Below are 23,682 nucleotides of genomic sequence, written 5' to 3' on the forward strand. Positions count from 1 at the left end.
CCCGTCTTGGATTCCTCCTCTGGATTTACCCTTGGATTGTTCGCCCTGGATTCACTCCCCCCGGACACTAGCACTGCATGGACACGCCCCCTTGTCTCCTGACCGACTCCTGCATGATATTTTTCCCTAGTGTTTCTTCACCTTTCGGATAGTCCGCATAGGGCCCGGAAAGAACTGTTCGTTACAATATGCCAGTGATCTTTGTAATATAGAAAACAATTAAGTGACGGTACACTCTGTTATGCAACAATAGATGGTTTATTATTATTGTTTTTACTTTAGCAGATTAATGACCAAAGGGGAGCTGTAAACTTTGCAAAAGACATTTTGGGAAAAAAAGAGACTTTGGCTACGTCCTGGCCACTCAAGTCCACACACCTGAATCCTATATAGATGCAAATTGATGTGAAGGCTGGAATAACCAAAGTTTATTCTAGACCTCAAAACTACATAGGAACAAGTAATAGGTTTATTCCATGCTGAAAAAAAGAAGAAAGAGAACACAACGTTTCGGCCGTGGAGCCTTCTTCAGGTGTCCACACCTGAAGAAGGCTCCACGGCCGAAACGTTGTGTTCTCTTTCTTCTTTTTTTCAGCATGGAATAAACCTATTACTTGTTCCTTTGCAGCCTACGCATGCTGACGCAGCTACCCACCTCAAAACTACATACTGTATGTTAAAGAATGAGCAAACTTCCCTAGGGAAGGTTTCATATACCACTTTCCAAACACAAGAAAAAAGCTCTCATGAAGGCAAGGGTTGGGGATACAAACAGTAAATTATGAAAATAGTTATGCATGTTACTGTATGTTTCATTTCAGACATTTCTCAAATAATATGCAATATTTATTAAAAATAAAGATGAAAAAATATATCATTCAGTAGGACACTGGTAATAAAAAAGAAATTCTTAGATTTTAGGTTTCTTAGATTTTAACTTCAAATATTGTTGTTTTCTACTGTACTTTAAAAAAATCCATGGCAATAACCTATTTGTTCAATGGTTCTATTAAAGTTTTTATTTTGTGTTTCAGCACACAAAGCTTTTTTGTTGTAATGGGAAATAAAAATGATTTATAATGACGTTATCAAGACAAATAGTTACTTGATAACTGCAATTAATAAATTAATTACACCCAGAGTAAAATCCACTCAAAAACATTTAAAAAATCAAAAGCACTTACAGGTGTATATAGATGGAAGCATTCAGGCTTCACCCTAATTACAGTACCTTTACACTTTGTCAAAACATCTTGACAGCTGTTTTGTTCTTTTACTTTTAACACAGATAATACATTCATCCTTCCCTTACGTTGTCTCTGCTCTCCTAGACGTTAATTTCATGTTAAAACAGATGTCAAAAATAGTGATGAATTACAGAGTAGTTGGAAGAAACAAAATAACATCATCAAAAAATAAAGAACAAAGTAATCTTAAATTATTTAAAATGTAATACAAAAGTGAAGACTAATTACATTAAAACTGTCGTTACCTTAACATTCTGCAACCTTGTTCAGCTCTCTTAATACTTTATCTAGCCTTGAGAATGCTTGGTATCAGCCTTTTGTGAACTATCTTTTCACAAAGTCAAAAAATGTAGAGTATGGATAAACATGATAAAGAATTCTCCTGAATAACATCATGACTTTTTATTTCAGCATCTGTGAAAACTGCCATTATGGTAATCTTTAATATAACTGATGGAATTGACTCTTTAGAAAACTACCCTTTGAAATATCCATATTCCCTGTTTTCTGGTGGTGTCATTTGTCTGCTAGCTGTTGGAACTTGACACAAAGAGTCAGGTTGCAGAGTCTACAATACAATTAAAATTTCAAACCAATTTTCCAATGCATTATATCCTTCTTACACAATTATGCTTTTAATTGTATACCTGACTTTTTCAATAAAAATCACTTTGAAGGTTTTGGATGCCTAGAACTAGACATCTTCATCATCTCCATTTTTTAACCATTTGTTTATGCTGTATGTGGACAACACACAGATGAGCAGACAAAATGGCATGACAATTGAAACATATTTAAAATGAGTAAATTCTTGCTTAATCCTAAAAATGTATTACTTTTTCATACACATTACTGGAGGCACAGATGTATACAATAGACACTACTAGAAAATACTATGATATGCACTTGTGTTCACAGGAATATGCCAATACTTAGTACAGTACATACTTGAATGTGCTATTTTATAGATTTGATAAAAATGTATTAAAATCTTCAAAACTGTTTGAAAAATACCATATCATTAATATAACCAATAAACACAGTTTAATGCATTGTGGGTTATTCCAGTCAAACTTATCTACTAAACACAATGATTATGATTTATGCCACAAGAATTCAGAGACATTCAAATTAAATTAATTTAAATAAAACTGGTTAATTACATATTTATTTATGAACACTCTAAAACATCAGAAAGAACAAAATATAGTTTTTCACTATATATGGCATCTACAAAATGGTGACCTTGTTACAAAACAGCCAAAGGACTCAAAACTTTGTCAGAGGATCACAGTGCTTTTTTCCAAAGGTTTATACATTGGGGTTATTTTCTCTTGTGAATGATGCATTTTTTTACATTGCCTCATGCATAGTTTATTGTTTTGTTTTAGTTAAGTACTCGCATACCTTGCACTGTTTTAACCATATTACATACACAATATGAGTATGTGGAAGCACGCAGAATTGAGGTGTAAGAACAGCAATCATCTTCATTTGAAGTTCTAAGTGAATGTGTCACTCATTAACCTTTTTAAGAGTCTACTTTAAATGCAAAAACAATTTACATATCATAAATGTTAAATTCTGTATGTAAGTATGTTTAGAAATGGTAGATCATAACATGAAAACTACAAAAAATCATATTATGGTAATTTCACATTTATGAATAATGTGTAACTACCACTAAATAGCTTTTTGATAAAGTACACTCCAGTCATGGGAATGATGATGTGAGAGTAACTTTTAAAGCACCTAAGAGATCATAAAGCACTGTGCTGACAATGTATCATCACAAAAGAAATTAAAAAACAGATATTCACAAAATCTACATACCTCGTTTCCCTGTATGAAGCCATTTGTTTATAAGGTAGAAAAAGAACATAATAAAACATTTGATAAGACTTTCATTGATAAAACCTTACTATATATTTTCTAAGATATCTTTTAAATAAACATTTTACCAATGTTTGAGGGAACACTCCAGACATTTTTTCTTCACCTCCTTCTTACATGTTAAATGCTTTATGATTATATTTATAAAGCAACACATCAAAGGCATTTTCAATTAACTGTATTAGATATGCAGAAAGCAAACAATATCTCTATAATATCTAAAGTGAGCTAATTTGAATGTATTTACTATTTAAGTGCACTAACATAAGAATTATTTTGTGCAGCCCCATGAAAGAAAGCCTTTTTCATCATGAACAGATGTCTGAGACTACATTGGAATACATGCTAATGAGGGTCTTTTTTAATCAATAATTCAGCATCTGTTTTTTTCCAATACAAATAATCATAATGAATTCACATATGTCCATTGCAAATTATTTATTTTTTAATGTAGGTGTGAAATTTACAACAGGGAAGTGAGAATAGCTGGGGCTTTGCTTGCTTTTTGTACCTGCAAAACATCTGCACAGAACTAATTTTAGTGCTGACATTTAATTTATTCACATCTTTAATTTTCTAAGCCTTTCAAAAATACACTGTGACTTTCTGCACAGGTAGGAAGGCTACAGTACCAGCTGCCAAATGGAGCCTACATTCTTGCACCTCAGCCAGCTGTGCAATTAAACAGCAAGTGAATGGCTTTTCAATACATTCACCAGTTTCTGGCGAAATTCCTCTTACCCTACATGGTTTCATTGTATTCTGCATGATAAATGCCTTGCTACAGTCAAGCCATGTTGTGCTGGTGATGTCAATCTCTTTTAAAAAATCAAAATTTTGGTTTCCTTTTTTTAAGAAAAGAGGTACACTGGATATCTCTACTGGTAATATCAAATTTTTCCAGCTCTGTTCTCCTTTCTATCCATGAATAGAATATTCAGATTATCTTACAATATTCTCCTCCATTCTTCTCCCTTATTTGCACAGGAATTTGAGCATTTCCAAAACATCAAAATTGCTTACTTTGGAGAGAAACCACCAACACCCACCCTAAAGGGGCCTTCATAAGACAGTAGCAGTAAGTGACCTATTCTGCCAATTGCAAGACAGCCTCTCAATAGCCTTTGGCATCTACTGTAACTATTGACCACAACTTTGGCATCTTCCCCCCATGAACTGCAAAGGTTTGTACAAATTTGCCCTCTAATTCTCTGGACAATAAAAGAACCAGATCTTCCCCAGATGACAAAACTTATTTCCACACAGATTTTACTGGAAAAGACTATAATTGTGTCATTAAAAAATTAGGTTTCACACTGTACTTAGAAAACTACAATTGTGCAGTACAGTTATCGAGGCACAAAGCCTTACTAAAGGTAACAGAAGAGATGTACAGGAACTGGATAAATCTATGCTTGGCATATATCTACCTACATATGTTAAGGTTTTACAAACTATTTTTCATTTTCAGTACAGAAAGGTCCCCTTACCAAAACAGAATTACCTGAAGCTGTACGATTTAGGACAAATAATTATAGCATGCATTGCCCACAATGATATTTCTTAAAGAAGAAATGCATCTAAAAAAGAAACTACTTAAACCTAGCTCTTTTGTGAGTAACAGGTCTTAATAAACACAGGGAACCTTCCTTACCTCTGAATGATGTTCTTCATTTTGCTGAAGTACCTCTATGCACAGTTCTCCAAGGCGTATTACATCTTCCAGCTTTTTAGTAGGTGCACCTAGATTTATTGTGTCTACAGAAATATAAACAAAGAAATAAGGCATATGTTCTTGGACACAGTCTTCTACTGTACTTCACCCTCAAAGTAATGCACAAAAAGCAGTCAAACATAAAAAATAAATGAGAAATTTTAATGGCTTTCATCAGAACAATTTCAAAATAAACCTTCAAAGTATTTTTTTTCCAAAAAGAGATGTCTAAAACCTGTAGATGTTCCAGTATTTTATTCATGCTTTGCAAGACCATAGCAGCATACTGATTTATGGTATTTAAATATATGCTATCGATTTTTTCTTGTGAGTTTTTACAACAAAAATATTTTTTTCATGTATGTATCTTATTTTAAAAAAATAGTAATTGTAGCAAACAAGGGTATATTTTGATGGACAATCCAGCTGCAATTATATGTTTTGAATCTGTTTAGAATTTATGTTTAGAATCTGCTAATATTCTTAATGAGAAAGTAGGTGAGACTCAAGAAAAAAACTATAATGTGATTTTAATGCAATATTAGGAAAATCTATACATTTTCTTACTAATACAATATTAGGAAAGTGTATTACATTATCTTCATTGATTAAAGCTAAAAATCAAGATGGAGATTGCATATGAGTACTCCTTTTTAAAGAGAAGAGAAATGAGAACTATTCCAGAATGCAGTGACATTACAAAGGAAAGGGGAGAAAGCAACAGGGAGGAGTTAAATAGAGGTTTGCAGTGCAGCGGGTTCCCAGGAGACAGATTAGCAGAGTGAATAGGAACAGGTTCTACAATTCACCAGCTGAGATTTTAATGAGACATTTGCAGTCGCAATTGCTCAGGTTTGTTCAGAAAAGAAGTGGGGGGAAAAAAGAGAGACTTTTATTAGACGGTTCAGTTAATAGACCTTGTTGGTTTTCTCAGGCGTTTTCTGCTGTAGACACCAAAGTACAAACCTTCAATTTTAGCATACTCTGTAAGGCGAGAGTAATTTATCAAAGCAGCTTTCTCAAGACATTTACGGACCACTTTCTTCACATCATCAGGTGGAACAGGAGTAGAAATGTCCTTCATTAAAACCTAGACAAGAGAAAATGTTGGTATTTTGCTATTGTTGTTCATTTTATTTTTAAATGACAGATATTCTCGGAGGAAGATTTTCTTGTGTGTATACTGTAGATTTGATTTACACTTAATTGTCCAGTTCTGACAAACAGGATCATTTTTTACTCATAATATGTTAAACATTATATATTTAAAAGACATTCTATATTTGTTAGAAAATATAATATATAAGACATATGTAAAGTTTCTTTACTTATTGTAAATTTATAAATTCTGTATAAGAACCCACAAAATTGTGCAATTCAATACTGATGGAAATAAAATCTGAAAAATTTAATTTGTTATTGTGCACCTAAAATGCTGTTTATATAAGAATTTTCAAGAAAACACCATGTTATTACCAGATATATGGAAATGATTTGAAATATTATCATATGTGTAATTTCCCTGCTAAATGGAAACTTTCGAAATTGAGAAATGTTTTAGTTTCCACGAGTGATGGCACAACAGGTCAAGCAGCAAAAATCTGTCGATATATTAAAACAATCTATCATGGAACCAGTCGTTCAAGCAAGCTGTAGTCTTCCGTTTCTTCGATGCAATATGAGCACAAAATAACCTGATAAATCCGGAAAGTAAAATAAATTTATTTACATACATGTTAAATGAACAACAAAAATAAAAATGGGCGTTTTACTATTGGCAGATCATAAAACGACATTTGTTATTAAGAACGCGTGAATAGATCATTACGAAAAGTAAATAGGTATTAGAATTCTCGATGCCTATTTCGCACATTCAGCAAAGAATACAAGGAGGATAAAACGGTTACTTTTTACTCTTTAAATTTTACCGAGTACAGCACTTGAGAACCATGACGTACTGGAGACTCATTTATACAGAACGTATTTACTGTAGGAATGTGAGTGAAGCACTTTGCCCAAGGGTACAACAGCAGCATCATACTCGGAATTACAGACCACGACTCTTCGGTTTGAAGTATAGAGCCTTTTAACAGTAGCTCACGAACCTCCCTCATTTTATTAATTAGGCAATTAGTTACTAAAACTAATGATAAAATACTACTGAAAATCCATCATGGGCATAGCACCTTAAATTTAAACTAGATTTATGTTGCCACGGTGGACTGCTATTATTCACATTTCCTAAGATAAATAGTACTTTCAGACATTGAAGTGTAGCTCTCTTGGGTAAGATTTATGTCACTAATTTATACAACACCTATAGTATATGTAGGTCAAAAGTATTAAATCGAGGTCTTTGATACAGGTACTAATCAATTGTAAAAACGTTTACAGTTCCTAGAGTTTTTTTTTTATCTATGCCTGCCAGGTTAGACTGTATCATGAAGCACATACTGCGTCTGTTTATGAGAGTTGCTGGCTGGTTGACATAACACACGTGCCTTGTTCCTGCTAGTCAGGTTAGATCAGCTGCTGTACTTGAACATATTGTCTTTCTTTGTAACCTTAACGAACATGAACGAAACTTCCGGACGACATTAGAAATGCGAACTACACCACACATTGATACTAGTACGGGTCGCTACGCACCGTCTTTAATCAGAAGTGAGAGTGTCTACTTTTGACTTTATAATAAGCATACACAGCACCAACAATCACTTTTTCACATTTTATACAAATCACATTTTATAATGAAGAAAAATAAGCAATCACAATCCGCAAGCCTCTACGTTTAGGATACAAGTCTCCTGCAAAGTTTTGATGCTCCAGTTGGAAGATTGAAGTGTTTATTTCTGAGTTGGGTGATTAAGAAATACTGTATGAGGTCGCTCTATGAGCAACACATACGGTAAAAAAATCAACAGCAATTAAGTGTAATAATCTCTCAGTTCAGCACCCAATCCCTTGGCGCTTTCGTCCACCAACGCTCTGAATTTATATATTTTTAAAACTTACTACATTTTAACGCTGACTTCGTGGTTTTAGTTTCGGTTGTACCGACATTTTGAACATACGTAGAACATGAATTACCTGACTACATGACATAAATACATTACTACAGATGTAGGAACGGGTTGAATGACTGAAAATCGTAAAAAAAAGATGTAATAACCGCTTTTAAATAAAGGACACTGCTTTTCAGACAACCATATGTTGAATGCATGCAAAATAGCAAAACGTCTGTTTGGTTGTTTTCTTATGGAAAGAATAAGGCTGGACCTATCAAACAATTTCTCATAAATACCTGAGTTTAATGTTGCGTACTAATTCATATTTGTTCTACGTTATAAAGTTTAATAAAAAAAATATATGTAACGAAAGCATGCAAAATAGCAGTGTAAAATGTTTTGGACTTTCCGCTTTAGCTGAATAAATTACAAGCTACACTGCAAACGAAAAGGGATAAGAGCGTGGTATTTAACTGACATTAATATAGAGATAATGAACAAACTCTAAAATGTGTTCAGAACGTTTTTTTTACGTTTTTCCTTGTTGTTTACAACAAGGCATGCGAGTTCAAAAGAAGCAGTTTTTTTGTTTCGCTATATCAACGCAATAACTCCCCACTCACCACTCACCTTCTTTAAATTACACTGACCCCCTAGTCTTAACTTTACAATAACTTATCAAAATTTTAAAAATATAAGATTTGATATATATATACTGTATAATATTAATGTACTGTATTTCATTTGACCACCTGTTCATTTGCAATATATGCCAACCCACAGATCACAAGGCATAAACAAATCCCAGACATACCCTCTCAAGCAAGGAAAGAGTAGCTTTTAAAGCACCTTCTGGACGTCCAAATGGGAAACAGTACCTGTAATAAAAAGGACAGAAAATAAGAAGTAACTTTTGGACCTTTCAGCTCTACTGTTACTGTAAAATAATTACAATAATAATTTATAATGACTAATTAGATGACAGATTGTGTAAGTTGTGTCTATGCTTTTATTATACGATATGCAATACTACTTTATCTCTGGTATATATACTGTATAATATTAATTACTTTATATAGATTATTATCAATAATAATATTAACAACAGTAATGATAGTGATAATTAAAGGAACGCTCAGGGCATTTGTTTCTTGATAAAGTAATATGTTGTGCAATATTTCTTCATCTTCTAGTCTAAATAGTCACAAACAGAATATATACTGTATTTCTATTACAGCAGAATTGCTAGTGCTGATTTTGCTATACTTTTATGTTCGATATATTATGTGAGATTCTGAATCATGCTTGTTAACTTGATGGTTGTTTTGTTTAATGCATGTTGCTGATTTGGTCATGGAGAGGAACACATCATTATTGATATGTTTTTAAAGAGAGAGATATTTTTGTATTAGAATAACCTGTTTGGAGAGGGTACATGTTATGGGAATTTAAAGCAAAATTTCGGACATCCTCCTACTGAGTTAGTTAAAAGTCTTTAAGATTGCTAGTGCAATCTATGTGCAGGTGCAACCAAAGATTTAACTACTGAAGTGGCTTCCACTTGTACCCATTATCCCACCGTGTGCTGACACTCCAACACTCCCCCTTGGGGGCATTAACAAATTAGTAAAATAGTCTTAATCAGCTTCACTGTGTTACCACCTAATCCTGATTGCAAATGAGCTATGTGATTTTTGTTGTTGCATTTCCCTCCTACTGGCCAGTCCTACTCTACATATTTGCATAATCCATACATTCTTTAACCCATTGTTTACTCCTATTAGTCTATTAGTGAGAGGCATTGATGAGTAGATGTTGATGATGCTAAGGTTACATTCACCAATTCCAATCAGTAGAGTCCCAAGTGGATATTTTTTGAAGAGCTATTCATGTTTTATGATATGTAAAGAACATAAGCAACAGATAAAAAACATTTCAATGCTTAAAAAACAGATTAAATATATGTGCTAGTAAGTAATTAACTCATAACATTCCCAACTTCACAATTTATTCTTTGTGCCATATTTAGCAGAAAACGTACAGAAATCTTCTGTAAGATGATCATTGCTATATTTTCTGTGGGAATAAAAATAATATATTTTTTTAAAAAGCATCCCATGTACTATGTTTTGCTGAGAAAAATGTCATTAGAATTTTCTTTTTTCCTAGTTATTCAAAGGTTGCAAAACACCCTGTGATTCTGATAATTAACATATTACTTTCCCCACTGTGTTGTATGTATTCCAAAAATACAATGTTCGACACAAATAAGAAAGTGTTTATACTTTAATTCGCATACCCTGGTTCAGAAATTAACCAAAGAATAGCGATGAAACAGAATCATATTTTCACTGCAGGGAAGCTACTGAGATATTGAGCATGAACATCAGAAAACAACATCCTCTTATCATAATATCCTATCCTCAGCTCTCCCACATGCTATGAAATTAGTGGGAACAGAAAATCTGCATTAGTGTTCTAGTTAGACCATTGTATTGTGATACACACTTTAGAAACTTGGGTCCCTACAAAAAAGTTTGTTGATTCGGTTTTATCATCATTCTTGGCTCTCTTTATAGACACAGGTGTGCTAATTTAGATATAAAAACAATCTGAATTACACAATGTATGACATTTTAGGAACATGTAAAGGACAGCAGATAACAATTTTAAAAAGTATGTTATTAACATATAGGGTTTATCAGTTACACTCATCTTTAGGGGACATAAAGTGAAAAGCAGTATATTGAAGCAGTAAAGATGTGAAACCTAATTAGTCTTTTCTTTTAAAACATTATTTTACACCCTAAATATTTGATTTTTAAAAATCTTAATCTTTCTACTAACACAGCAATATTTTAGTATGAAAGGCTGATCAGCTGGTCAAAATATATTAGTAAAAGCAATAGTTTACATAACCAAGAGAAATTAAAGTCATGACTTAAAAATAACAAAGACAATATAAGTGGACAATGCATTTTTTATTCCCATGCACGTTTATAGGTCTTTACCTGAAGTGGATAATCTGGTTTTCAAGAAGAGCCAGAAGTCTGCACTTAATTTCTTCAAATTGTTCTTTCTCTTCAATGGTCACTGTCCCAATTCCATCAGGTCTGTAAAATAAATTATATTTTCCCACTCTGTTACAAAGCTAGCATCAGGAAGAACTGCAATGTTCAATTCATATGAAAAATAAAATATTTAGTATTACAAAAAAAAAATAAAAGCCAGAAAAACCTTCTGGGGTTGGGTTTGAAAGTTTTTTAAGTCTTGTTTTTACAGTATTTTATTTACATTAATATTGCAGGTTATGAAGCACATTGTATATACAGTAGCAGATTCAATGGAAATAGTCTTTCCATTTACTTAATGTTTAAAATGCTGATATTCACTTGTTATACCTATTTGGAGGAAAACTCAACATCAGGAGTAAAGCGAGAAAAAATGTAATGTATGACAAAGTAGAAAAAAAGTGATTGTATCACATCAAAACCTGGTCTGATTTAGTTTAATCAGTGTTTTTCTCTTTTAGCTATGTTGGAAAAGTGCCTGCAAATCACGATCTAAGGCTACTGTACATCATCACTGGTTTCCTTCAAAATATGTTTTCACATCTCTGTATAAAGGACGTCTAACAGATTCTAGGATATTGTAATACCATGCACTGTTTTTAAATGCAATGATTAGTTTCTACAATTACATTAATATTTTTACTTCAAATAAGCTGTATTTTATGTGTTATTTTTGGAGTTTTCCCCTCTCACATTTATAGTCCATTTAAAAAAAAATCCACTGCCTTAACAACAACCGCTAATCTCAGTGAAAAAAAGGGGGAAAAGATTTCTTATCCCTTCCTAAGAAAGAGCCACATAAGATCTGAACTTTGTCAGAGGTGCAATGTTGTAGAGGGATTTTCTAAGCACTTGGACAAAGTGAAAGGTAAATCTCTTTTCATGCACTCGTAAAGTGGAAGGAGTAAATACCCCGTTCAGCCCTCCTTCTTGCAAATATCCTGCTGAGAAATAAAGCCCTTCCAATCTCCAGATCCTCAGTGCTCTTTCATTTATTTCTACAGAACAGGCCAGCTGTAGGTACATTTTAGAAAGGTCATCTGAGCATTCATGGTTACAAAGCAGACTGTGGAGTAAAGAAGAACAATCTAGAATTGTAACCAGTGCTTGATTTTGTTTCCCTTCATCATGTGTGCTCCAGGCCATAATGTATAGAAATGTAGCATATTTAAAGTACAAAATAATCATTTTAAGATAATCTCTATAGATTCTAACTAATGCCTAGTTGAATAATATAGACATTACCTTCCAAAAGATTGAGGACAGTGAAGTCTAAAGTGGGATTTTCACTATGAATTCCAATAATAATTTAATGTGAACAAAAAACACGACTGATAAAATAGCTCATGACTGATAAAACAGTTTTTTATTTTTATTATAAGCAAAATTATACTGTGATAATACTTGCTTAAAAACATACTGTGATAATCAAAGTACCAAATCTGACATATTTTTGTTGTTTGATAATTAGACTCTCATAAAAGAACATCCTATAAACCTGTATCTGTGTGACTTCAGTGTTTGGAGTCTGTAGTTGCAAGTCAAAGTGAAAACTAGGAACACCCTGTTTAAGAAATGCAGGTAATTGTGAAGCTGATAAAAAAATCTCAATTAGACCCATAGCACAGAAATTGGGTGTACCAAAATCTACAATTTGGAATGCACTGAAAAAGAAAAATACAAGGGGTATAACTACCAGTCAGCCAAGAACTTGTTGGCATAGAAAAACATCTGCAGCTTATTCCAGAAAAATCGTCAGAGCTTTCAAGGAAAACTTTAAAACAACTTTCATAGAAATTACCAACAATCCAGAGTGCAAAGGTTAAGGAATAAAAATCCACAGCTCTCAAAGATTTGACACAGCAGAATTTCAAATGCTGCACTGCAAAATGTAAACCTTTCATCATAACCATCATAACCAAAAACCGGAAAAGACAGATTAGAGTTCGATTGGAAATATCAAGATGTGCCAAGGGGGCTCTGGAATAAAGGTTTATGAAAAGGTGAGACTCAAATAATCCTTTGTCAAATTTCTCTAGAAAAGTTCAAATGTGGAGGGAGAAGGAAGTATATATGTTTAAAGGAATACCGTCTCACTTGTGAAGAGAGAAGGAAGTAATAACGTGGTCTGGGCCCCAGTGGCTGACCCTGGAACAGTCTTACTCATCTTTGCTGATAATGGAAATAATGATGAGGTGGAGTAGAATTAATTCTGAAGTATACAGAAACATTTTGCCATATAATATGTCAGCTACTGTACTGTACCTCTTTGTAGAAAAAAATGATTTTTAACCTATTGGGAGATGCTCACAATGCAGTCTACCAGTGATAGAAAACACATAGCCAATACAAACAAATAGTTCATCTAAAACAAAAAAGTGGAAATTTTATTTGTGTGAAGTCATTGCCCTTATTTAAAGTTGCACAGAACATTCACGTTCCTATACCCAAGAACAGATAAGAATTCAAAGTGGCTACACCAAAGCATCACGAGTGATTACACATTAGTGAGTTTTCTTAAATGGCCCAAAGAGCTGGAAATCAAAGGATGGTGGGTCAACACCTCTTAAAATTAATACCATAACCACTCATCAGTGCTCTTGGTAGTGTGGACCTGGCATTATAGCACTTCAAAAAGAATCAGACCATAAGAAAGGTTCCAACCAAGAAGACACAGATTGCTTTCTGCTACTGGTTCTGTGTTTGACAGTATTTTCAGAAGGCTACTGTAATGAAGAAGTCATTTCTCTGAGCCATCTGTGAGGATCTGTGCTACAGGGTGTGTGCATTAGAGACCAGTCAGGGAAGGAAAGTGCAGGTATTCATACAAGGCAGAGAAATATCTGCTAAGGCTGCATGATCAGCCAGCTGAAGTCCATGGCCTACAGGCAGAGCCAGAGAAGGTCAAGCGGGTGATAGCTTCCCTCCCAGATCTCCTGTCTAGGGCATTCAGTGCCAAAGTAGAAGTGAAGGTTCTGAAGCCGAAGTGATGGTGCATACTGCTGGAAACTCTACAGTCCTAGCACAGCCAGGTCTTTGCTGAGAGAAGACAGTTGGTGGAGAGAATCCTCACTCAGAAGCCCCCCTAACAACATATCAAGAGGACATAAATAAAAACAGGAAGAATCTCCAACTGTATGATGAATGTACACAATTACAGATCCAAAAATATAATCTTTAGCTGGAAAGTTTAGAAATCCTTGAAAGTACTGATGTCTGCTGAAAAATAAATACCAAGAAGAAGTCAGTTCTACTCAGATTGGGAAGGTTGTTATGCAACAACAGCTTAGGCAATGGCAGAAAGAGATGAAGGAGGTACTTCTAGCGTTGTTCTAGATTCCCATTAAGGCAGAATGGGGAAAAATGGCTGCCGTAATTCAAGTAGGAAGCACAAGTTGTCTTCGATCAGTTAACCAAAGTGACTCAGCACCTATTGATCAAGCTGAAGGTTGCAGAGAAGTCTCTTAGCAAATTACAGAGTGTCAGTAAATGTGATTCTTGCAGACAATGAAGATAAATTGGAAGACCTTCAGACACAGGAGGACCTGGTATAAAGGGCCAGATTAGTTGAAATTCTGAGCCACAATGAAACTGCAAAACTTGCTGCATCAACGTTGATAAAGGAGCAGGGTTTGATCAGGCCCTTGACCCAAGAGGCCCCAGAGGTGAGGGGGAGAATATGTCTACATTCCAAAAGTTCCTAGTTATGAGGGAGGAACAAGTGTCTGGTGTCCCATGAGTAACCAGAGCTGAGCAAAGAGGATCTGCCTATATACCAAGAGTCCCAGGAGATGAACAGGCCACCAGGGCCATTGGTGCATTAAGGGCAGCCTTGTCTAGTCCCTCATTCTAAAGTTATTCTATCAGATAAATATCAATTTATTTTAATTCGTGCTCTTGGTCTATCATATAAAGTTTGAATAGAAATAAAGGGCAGCCTTGTCTAGTCCCTCATTCTAAAGTTATTCTATCAGATAACATTTATTTTAATTTGTGCTGTTGGTCTATCATATAAAGTTTGAATACCTTTGATAATATTTCCACAAAAACCAAACCTACCTAAGACCCTATAGAGGTATTTCCAACTAAGCTTTCTCAGCATCTAGGCTCATCAAAGAAGTTTCTAAATTATATTGTTGAATATGGCTCATTATATACAATGTGTGTTGAATGTTATCATGGGTTTGTCTATCTTGAATAAACCCTGTTTGACCACAGTGTATCAAATGAGGGAGAATCTTTTCAATTCTTTTAGCCAGTATTGCTGTATAAATTTTATAACCCACATTAAGGACTGAGATTGGTCTGAATGATCCACAATCTAATCTATCTTTCCCCTCCTTAGGGTAACTGAGATGATAGCCTCTCTCCATGATGGGGGCATTTTTCCACCAATTAATGCCGAGTTACAAGCAGAAAGAAAATTTGCTATTAATTCTGCTCAGAAGGTTTTATACCATTCTGAATTAAAACCATCAGTTTCAGGTGATTTATTAGCTCTGAGGCTCGTAATCACTGAATTAAATTCTTCTGGTGTTATCGTCGCCATTCTCCTTCATTTCTCATGTTCCAGTACACTTAAATATGTTTCTTGTAAAAAAGCAAGCAATGAGCCCCTTCTTTCTTCATTTAGACAAAATCTTACTTCTCTAAATAGGGTACTCCATTACCAATAGTTAAATGTAACTATTTTAAGGTCTTGCTTGGACATATTTTATGTAAATGGTAGAACTTTCAAACTCTCTCCCATGAGACATATGTTTCATATTGTTAAACATCCTCTTCCCATCATTTTTTCTAATAATGCGTCACAAACAAAAAACAAATTAAACAAAAACATGAACCAAACAATCTTAAACAAAACTGTATCCATCTCCATCTCGTTCACAGTACTTTCTTCCAACTGTGGGGTTCTTTTCCAACGAACCCTGTGTGGGCTTCTCTTTAAAAAAAAAAGTCTGTTAGTGAAGTCTTCCTTCTCCTCTGCAGGATAGCCCTTAAGCAGGTGGTGCGATGGCAAATCCAAACTTATATTATAAAAAGAAAAAAGAGGGTATCCAAGTAAAATAAAAACTCACTGTAGTCGTAATCACCAGAGATCTATCCCGACATTTACAAATTCTCTTAAACATCGCAAGAAATGTATTAAAAAAAACCTAAACAATTAAATACCGACCGACTTTTAACAACTCACTGCATCAATTTTCTTCCATCTTGCGAGGGGGATCTCTGACTGAAACTCTGTAGTTTCTCCTTATATTGTTGTTTCGAGGACCGGTCTTTCCCAGGGCCACCCCGTCTACCAGGCTTCTGCCAAGTCAACAGTCGCTCGATTTCTTCTTCCAGTGTAGGCGCTGGTGGTATAACTTGTACTTTGAGTCCCTGCTCTGCCATGTCCTTTGTGGCTTCTGCTGCCAAATGGTATAGGCAGGTGCCGTCTTCGTAAAACACCCATAGCCTTTTCGGAAATGGAGTTCAGAATATTCCACATGTTTTTTGAGTACTGTCGGGGGGTAATCATGATCCACGTAAAATCGTTTGTTATTATGGAAAAAGCCAAGCTTTACGCAACACTTCCTCTTTCATCTGGAAACTTAAGAACTTGGCTACAATGGAGCGCGGTTTGGCATCAGGGCCTTTAGGTCTCGGCGCTAACGCTCTATGCGCCCTTTCAAATCTCAGTTCCACATCCTTCGGTAAATCAAGTTCCCTCAGCAGATTTTCAAGGAAGGTGACCATGCAGCTACCCTCCGTTTCTTTGGGGATTCCGTAAATCCGAATGTTTTCTCTGCGCGACCTACCTTCCTGATCTGTTAATTTAGTTTCCAATGTAATTTGTCGTTGCAAGAGTTTCTTTATCACAGTTCCTGTTGTTAAGACCCTTGTTTCCACTTCTTTGATCCGTCCCTCTGCCTTATCCAGTCTCTTATTAACCTTGCTCAGCTCCTGTTTAATATCTGTAAGCTGCTCTTTATTGACCCATCTGAAGTCTCTAAGTTCGTATGATATTTTCTGAAGACTGGCATCTGCGCCACCTTGTTCAGAACTCGGTGAGCTGCTCCGACTGCGGTCAGAAGTTGCAGTTTCGACATTTTCCACGGTCTGTAGTTTTCTCCTACTTCTCCCATAGTTATTATTTTTTCAAACGTAATGTAGAAAAATAAAAATTCAAGGCTTTATTACAAAATTGCCGGGTGGTGATCCATATTATGCTGCCATTACCATCCGCACCCTAACCAGGAGTCCTAAAAGCAGTTTTATTGTTCACAGTGCAATAAAGATAGCTCTTTAGAAAGAAGTTGTGCTTGTTAATTTAATCAAAGGTATTTGTGAAAATGTGATTAATGCACTCATTAATCAAGTGCTTTGTGGTTAAAATGACAGGTCATCAGATGAACATGCATTACTTCAAGTCTTAGTGACATTATAATATTATTACTATATATATATATCACACTCCAGTAACAGTTTTTCAATTGGGGATATCTAGGCCTGGAAGCAGAAAGGTTTTATACTGTAGGTAGTCTTAAAATTTCAGAGAGTGAGAAAGCATGTTAGCCTCTCCCAATTAAGAAACTGATTGATCCCAGTCATTCACCCCTCATTTGCAATGAAAGCCAGAAGACAATGAGCTCTCCTGTACCAGGGCAAGACCTCCCCGATTCAGACTAGAGGAACTACAAGCATAGAAGGAAGAGACAGAAAAGTGTTGAGGAAAAATGCTAATGCAAATATTTAAATGCATTTCCACTTCAAAAGTCAATTGAAATTAAGTTATGTCATCCACAACTACTTTCATAGTTTCATATACTAAAGGTGAGGTTCATACAGTATTAAGATTCAAAGTCTCATGCTTTAACAGCTCAGTTAATCTTAAACACTGGTGCCACAAACAGTCTTTCATTTTTACAGTGTTACAGATTAGACTTTTGTTAATTAGTTTTTTTCCTCCTGAAAACCAAAAGAGAGATATAGTTCCTATTTATTAATACTTTATTTTGTGGATAATAAGATTTTGGAAATAATGTTACCAACGTTATTTAATAGCAAAATGAAAGGTTTAAATGGTTTGTTCACTGGAGGTCAAAATACATTTAACTTTTTTTAAGTACAGTATGTCCATATAAATAACAATATGTCAAAAATATTACTAAATGTTTTTTAATGCATGCATAAGAAATGATAAGAAATCTTGTATAACGGTCTCTACTAAATAGTAATATTAAACATTTTATTAGCTGTACTGTCAATGTTTCATTTTGTCCTAAACAAACATAATCGACTGTGTAACTGGAAGCAAGTTCCCAATAGGCACTTGAAAAACACCCTTCATTATATTGGCTGTGTACAAATATAAGCAGCTTTCTCCTGGTGAGGCTCTTTTTATCAAAATCCTATCAAACTTCCCATAATGCTTCACTGCACATGTCAGAGTTCAGCAGAGAGAGACAGCAGATCAGGGATAGCTGTATTGTCCAAATGAAATGAAGTGACAGTGTTTGAGCCTGGATAATACTGACCTGGTACTGTGAAGGTCATGACAAGTTAACAGGCTGCTGAAAAGACAGAAATTACCTTCCTCTTCTTTGACTGTATTTAAAGGGCACAGGTTACTAAGTCTTAGGATTTCTTTATTTGAATAATTCTACCATAGCATTTGCTCAACTGTGAGTGACATTTGTGAACCTTGGATGTGAAGGCCTCATCAAAAACATTTCCAACCAAGTGCAACCTAGTGCATTGCCAACAAAGCAATATTTTGAATAAATCAGATCTGAATGACAAAATACAATATTTATTTATGCTCCGTAGGTCTAGTACATGTCATGTCCCTTTAATGGGGTGACTGGTATAAAGGTTCAGATAAAGTAGAAAATTTCACCATCATGGCCAAACATCAAGAGTGACTAAGAGAGAAGGATTGAAGTAAATAGTTCTGTCATATTTAGCCTCAGCAGAGCTACTGACAGATACGACAGCAAGAAGCTTTAGGTATAGAAAGTGACAAGTGAGAAAGGTGAGCTCGAAGACTGTCACTCCTGTCATCCTGAACCACACATCCCCTCAGTTATGTTATGGAAATCTGTCACTTTACTCAATCTGTTTCATTTCAAACCTAAAACAGGCCTGTCATATCTCAAACTCAGGTTTATCCTTCCACATGACATAAAAAAAAGTTTACCTATACTTATATACCTCCTAAGTGATATTAGAAAATCATAGTTATTTCTGTCCATTGTAAAATATATGAATAACATCTGTATCCAAATTGTATAGGACTGATGTACAGTTCTATCTTAAGTGTTAAAACCCATGAAAAAATCAAGGTAGTTTTAAAACAGTGGCATAAATCAAAACCACAAATAGACCTTTTAAAACAGACATGAATTTTTACAATTTCAAATATTTTATTACAACATTCATAATTTAAGTTCACCAACCTCAAATTGGGCTTGACTAGTGGTTTCTATCCTCCTGACAGTCATATTTCCATTTCACGAGTAAAAGAAAATACAACCATTCCAGTAATTGGCTATTGTAGTTTATCTGTTATTTGTCCACCATTCATTACCCACAGTAGGGACATTATTCTATCAAAAACAGAATATTTATATGGTTCAGACTTTTATCAAAATAAATTAATCAGTAATCCTTTTGCTCTTACATTTTAAATGATAGTACTATGACCTTTGAGTAGCTTTGCAGCTAGAAGCAGAACACAGTGTACAATACAGAGCAGTCACAGCCACACCAGTATCTGGTATCTTGCTCTTGTGTCTTAGTTACTACCTCATACAGAGGCACATGCAGAAGTCAGACATTGATACCTTCAGTGCATAAGTGATGTAGGAAAATGAGTTCAGCTTATTTCAAAATTCCAGAGCTCTATATACTGTATGTAATGAGTCAACATTCCTACCTGAATGATCATTCCTCCTAACTATGAGCTAAAAAAGAAATGTTATTGTTTACTGGTTGTGCTTAACAATTTACATATAATAAAGGAATCTCAAAACCATTTTAAGGCATAACTAATGCACTTTAATTAATTAAGCATATACCAGCCTAAAAAGGCAATTGTTAGCCAAGTATTTATATTGTCTTTGCTCTAATAAATCGGGATGACTAGCATCCACAGTGCCGATTTACTCATGAAAATATCAACATGCATTTCAGTTTGAAAAACAAATTGCTAACGAATATCTCACGGCACTGACCTCCTTGAAAATCTTTCAGAAAAGGAAAACAGATGGGCCCGTAAAAAGACGTCAAAGAAACAATGACACCTGGCACAGACAACATGACTGAAATAAGACAATGGAAATAAAAGAGTAATGCAGATGCAAGCTGCCACGGGAGCTTTCCAACCTTAGTTAAGTAGGCAAAAAATATAAGATTCATAAAATAAATTGAAATTGTAAATAACACAGGAAAAGCAAATAATTAAAAAAAATAGTAAAATTGCAAGTGCACAATCTCACTGCATGCTTAAGTAGAAAACAACTAGTCTACAATTTTGGAACAGTCGTAATTTTCTTCACAGTCATTCCTTGAATCCAAGAAGAAGAATTAACTAGCCCCATGTATCATTACTGCACGTTCACAACAGGGCCTGCCAGGTGCTGAATAAAAAGAAATCCTAGAGGAAACTTAATTATTCAAATTAGAGAGCAGACTGACAAAAAGCCAGTGAGTGCAATTTTATTCCTTTATAGGAGGTGATTAGACAGAAGGGCTAATCATTACTTTCACTAATTTGTTAAATTGCCCAACAAATAAAAGAAGCACACAAAAATTGTTGTGGTTTTATTGAATTTATATTGAAAGGATAAGAAAATGTCATGTGCAGTTAAAAAACAAATATGATAAATAGAAGAGTTTCAAAGGGAACATCTGAAAAGAACAAAACTCTGTGGCTGTTGTTAAAATCAAGTATGTAGTCTGGGTGCAGCACTTGATTTACCTATACTCACACATAGCTTTTCTTTTCACAAACTCACATTCCTTTAATCTTGAAAGTGACAGCTATTACTATCTTCTTTTATTAAATGTAAGGATCTGATTAGCATCAGAGGTTTTTCACTTCAACACTATATTGATAATTGACTTTCCTTTGACATACAATAAAGCACCATCTGTTTTGTATAAAACATTATTTTTATCTATATTCCTGTCAATCTGCTTTTAAATAAAATACTCAAAATTGCCCCAACAAATGAGAGGCACTTCCTAAAAGGTAATTGATGCTAAACAATGAACTCTTTAACACATACATTTTTCTATGCATTTGTTCGAAGGAATACTTTATCAGGTTAGGGTGTGCTTTATGTACATACGTACATTTCCAATTGGAAATAAACTCATTAATATTCATACTCATAACTTATTGTAGCTATCTTTCTGTGTCATACGTCGGTGTCACATCTCCTCTATACAATACTTACTACAATGGACTATTATCGAACAATATTATTATAAGGTACAGAAATATTTTACATTAAAATGAAATATCATAAATCAGAGGTCAAAATATACAATACGAGATAAACGTCTCTATTCGTTTAAAAGAATAAATCTTTTAATTTTAACTATTCTATAGCCATCCTTTGTTCTGCTAAATGAATGGTGGCATTGTGTTTAATTGAACAACTAAAAGATCAATTGTCTCAGTAATGGGTATAAAGAGGTATATACTGTAGGAAGCCCAGCCTTTACTTTCATTGCTGTTTAATACTTGCCAAATATCACTGTCATAACACATCTTACATTATTTGCATTTAAAACAAAAGATGCAGTTATTTCACACTTATACACTGATATATTTAATTTTCACAATATATTTCTCTGCTGACATTCACATATTGATTATGCACTGATAAAACGAACACCTTTAACTTTGTTGAAGAGTATCTGACTAAAAGACACTTTATTATGTATCCCATGTAACAGTGTACTTAAACATTACACGCAGCTGTGGTACACGACTTAAAAAGTAAGGAATGTTAAGCATTTCCCTTCCACGTCAGTTAAGCACAGAAAAAAAAACAGAACAAAAGGTGCACATTTAGTGACAAATAAAAGGTCTGCACATTCCCTGGATATGAGCTGTTGGTTACCAGTGGGCGTTGAGATATTAAGTTACCTGTTGCCATGAACGTGAGAAGCACAAAAGGCAAAGCTGTAATGAAGCAAGGTCGGGTCGATCACAGCTGAGCGCTCTGCATACTCTATCAGCTCTTTAAGGTAGCAAAGGTGTCGATGGCAGCCTCTTACTCCATATCGGGCACAGTACTCATCCAGCACAAACACCTGGCCAGGACTGAACCAGCCCTAGACGGAAACAATGAAATCCTCCAGTCATTAAAAATGACCACGGGTGAACGAATCAGCCCTACAGTGCAATATAGACAGCAATGTGGGAAAAAGAACTGATCAGGCAGCAGATACATACGGATTGTGTTTTATTTAGTAGAATCAGTGAAAAAGTGCTGGAATTAATCTACACATGATCTGTAAGGGATTTTGGTATAAGGCTTAGGCTGTTTTGAAATTACCTTATATTTTTAATATATACACAGTTTTGTTTGTTGTCTTACATCTGTCATTTTTCAATTACCTTTCAGTACTCTGTAATCCATTTTGAAATCGGTATGCTAGTTGTAGAGACTGTAATCGAATTGTAAAATACAAACACAATATGCATGTATTATAATATATAAAATATCAACACAAACTGTGTAGAATCAGAAAGGTTAAATATCCATAATAAGCCATGAATCCGAATGATCCTCTCTTTTGGCTCATGGCTTTAATGTATTTTACATCTTTCTAATAGAGTCTTCAAAAGTTGGGCAATTTGAAAGAACAAATCCACAAGACTATTGTAACACCTGTTATTAATTCTGCCTAGTCTACATGAAAGGAAAACAGTTTTTGTCATCTAGAAATCTCTGATTCAGATTGATCAGGATCTAAAAAAACATTACAACAACTACAGTAATTCATGAGCATCCAATATGAACACATTTACCAATCACATCTAATTGATTATTGTCAAGTGTTCGCTGCTGTAAGTATTTTTTGTTCCTCTCTATAAATCCATAAATCTAAAGGGCTACTAAGAAATATAAATCTGCAGAGATAACTGAAATTTTAATAGAAGATTGCCACAGAATGGCAAAAACACTTTCTTCACAAAAGTCAAATTAAGTCAGAGTGAAATATCCAAAGTTAGTCACAACTAATCATAGCTCTTTGTTTCAATTGTGTCACATTTTAGTTTCAGATGTTAAAAAATGACAGATACTCTAGAATGATAACATTATCATGGTTTTAATTCACCAGTGGTATAACTCTTCAAACTGAACCATATAAGTAATCTTCATAAGAGTGCTAAGAAATGATAAAAAATCATTTGGCTTGATTTACAGAAATATTCCATATTTATCATCAAATGTTTTTTTAATATATCAAATGCAAACCATGTTGCAATTGCTATAAATTACACTATGACAAAACAAATGCTACAAGAACAGAAACCTAAAAAAATACCAGCTAAATGCATTGGCACTCATTTAATTTGTAATGTAACTCAAAAAAGGCACCCTGCTGTTTACAACACTGTTAAATTAATTCTTCTTAATTACCATGTAATTGAATTTGCTCAAAATCAAGATCAGAAAGACAGGTATTTGTAATTTATCCATTTATTTTTAACATTTCCATTTCCATACCAGTAAAAAAAGAGG

At 34.3% G+C, this 23,682-nt stretch overlaps 1 protein-coding gene across 10 annotated transcripts in view; it reads right to left on the bottom strand.

Moving 5' to 3' along the window:
• cadps2 (Ca++-dependent secretion activator 2) overlaps positions 1 to 23,682 on the bottom strand; it is a 275,041-nt gene that overhangs the window by 58,930 nt on the left and 192,429 nt on the right. For all 10 annotated transcript variants that reach the window (XM_069192478.1, XM_069192475.1, XM_069192474.1 and 7 more), the window contains 5 exons: positions 22,077 to 22,264; positions 10,874 to 10,975; positions 8,677 to 8,740; positions 5,821 to 5,944; positions 4,795 to 4,898 (listed from right to left, as the gene is read on the bottom strand). In XM_069192478.1, coding sequence (XP_069048579.1) covers positions 4,795 to 4,898; positions 5,821 to 5,944; positions 8,677 to 8,740; positions 10,874 to 10,975; positions 22,077 to 22,264 — 582 coding nt within the window. The remainder of the gene's footprint in view (positions 1 to 4,794; positions 4,899 to 5,820; positions 5,945 to 8,676; positions 8,741 to 10,873; positions 10,976 to 22,076; positions 22,265 to 23,682) is intronic.

This window comes from Lepisosteus oculatus, chromosome 7, assembly GCF_040954835.1.
Source record: "Lepisosteus oculatus isolate fLepOcu1 chromosome 7, fLepOcu1.hap2, whole genome shotgun sequence".
Lineage (NCBI taxonomy): Eukaryota > Metazoa > Chordata > Actinopteri > Semionotiformes > Lepisosteidae > Lepisosteus > Lepisosteus oculatus.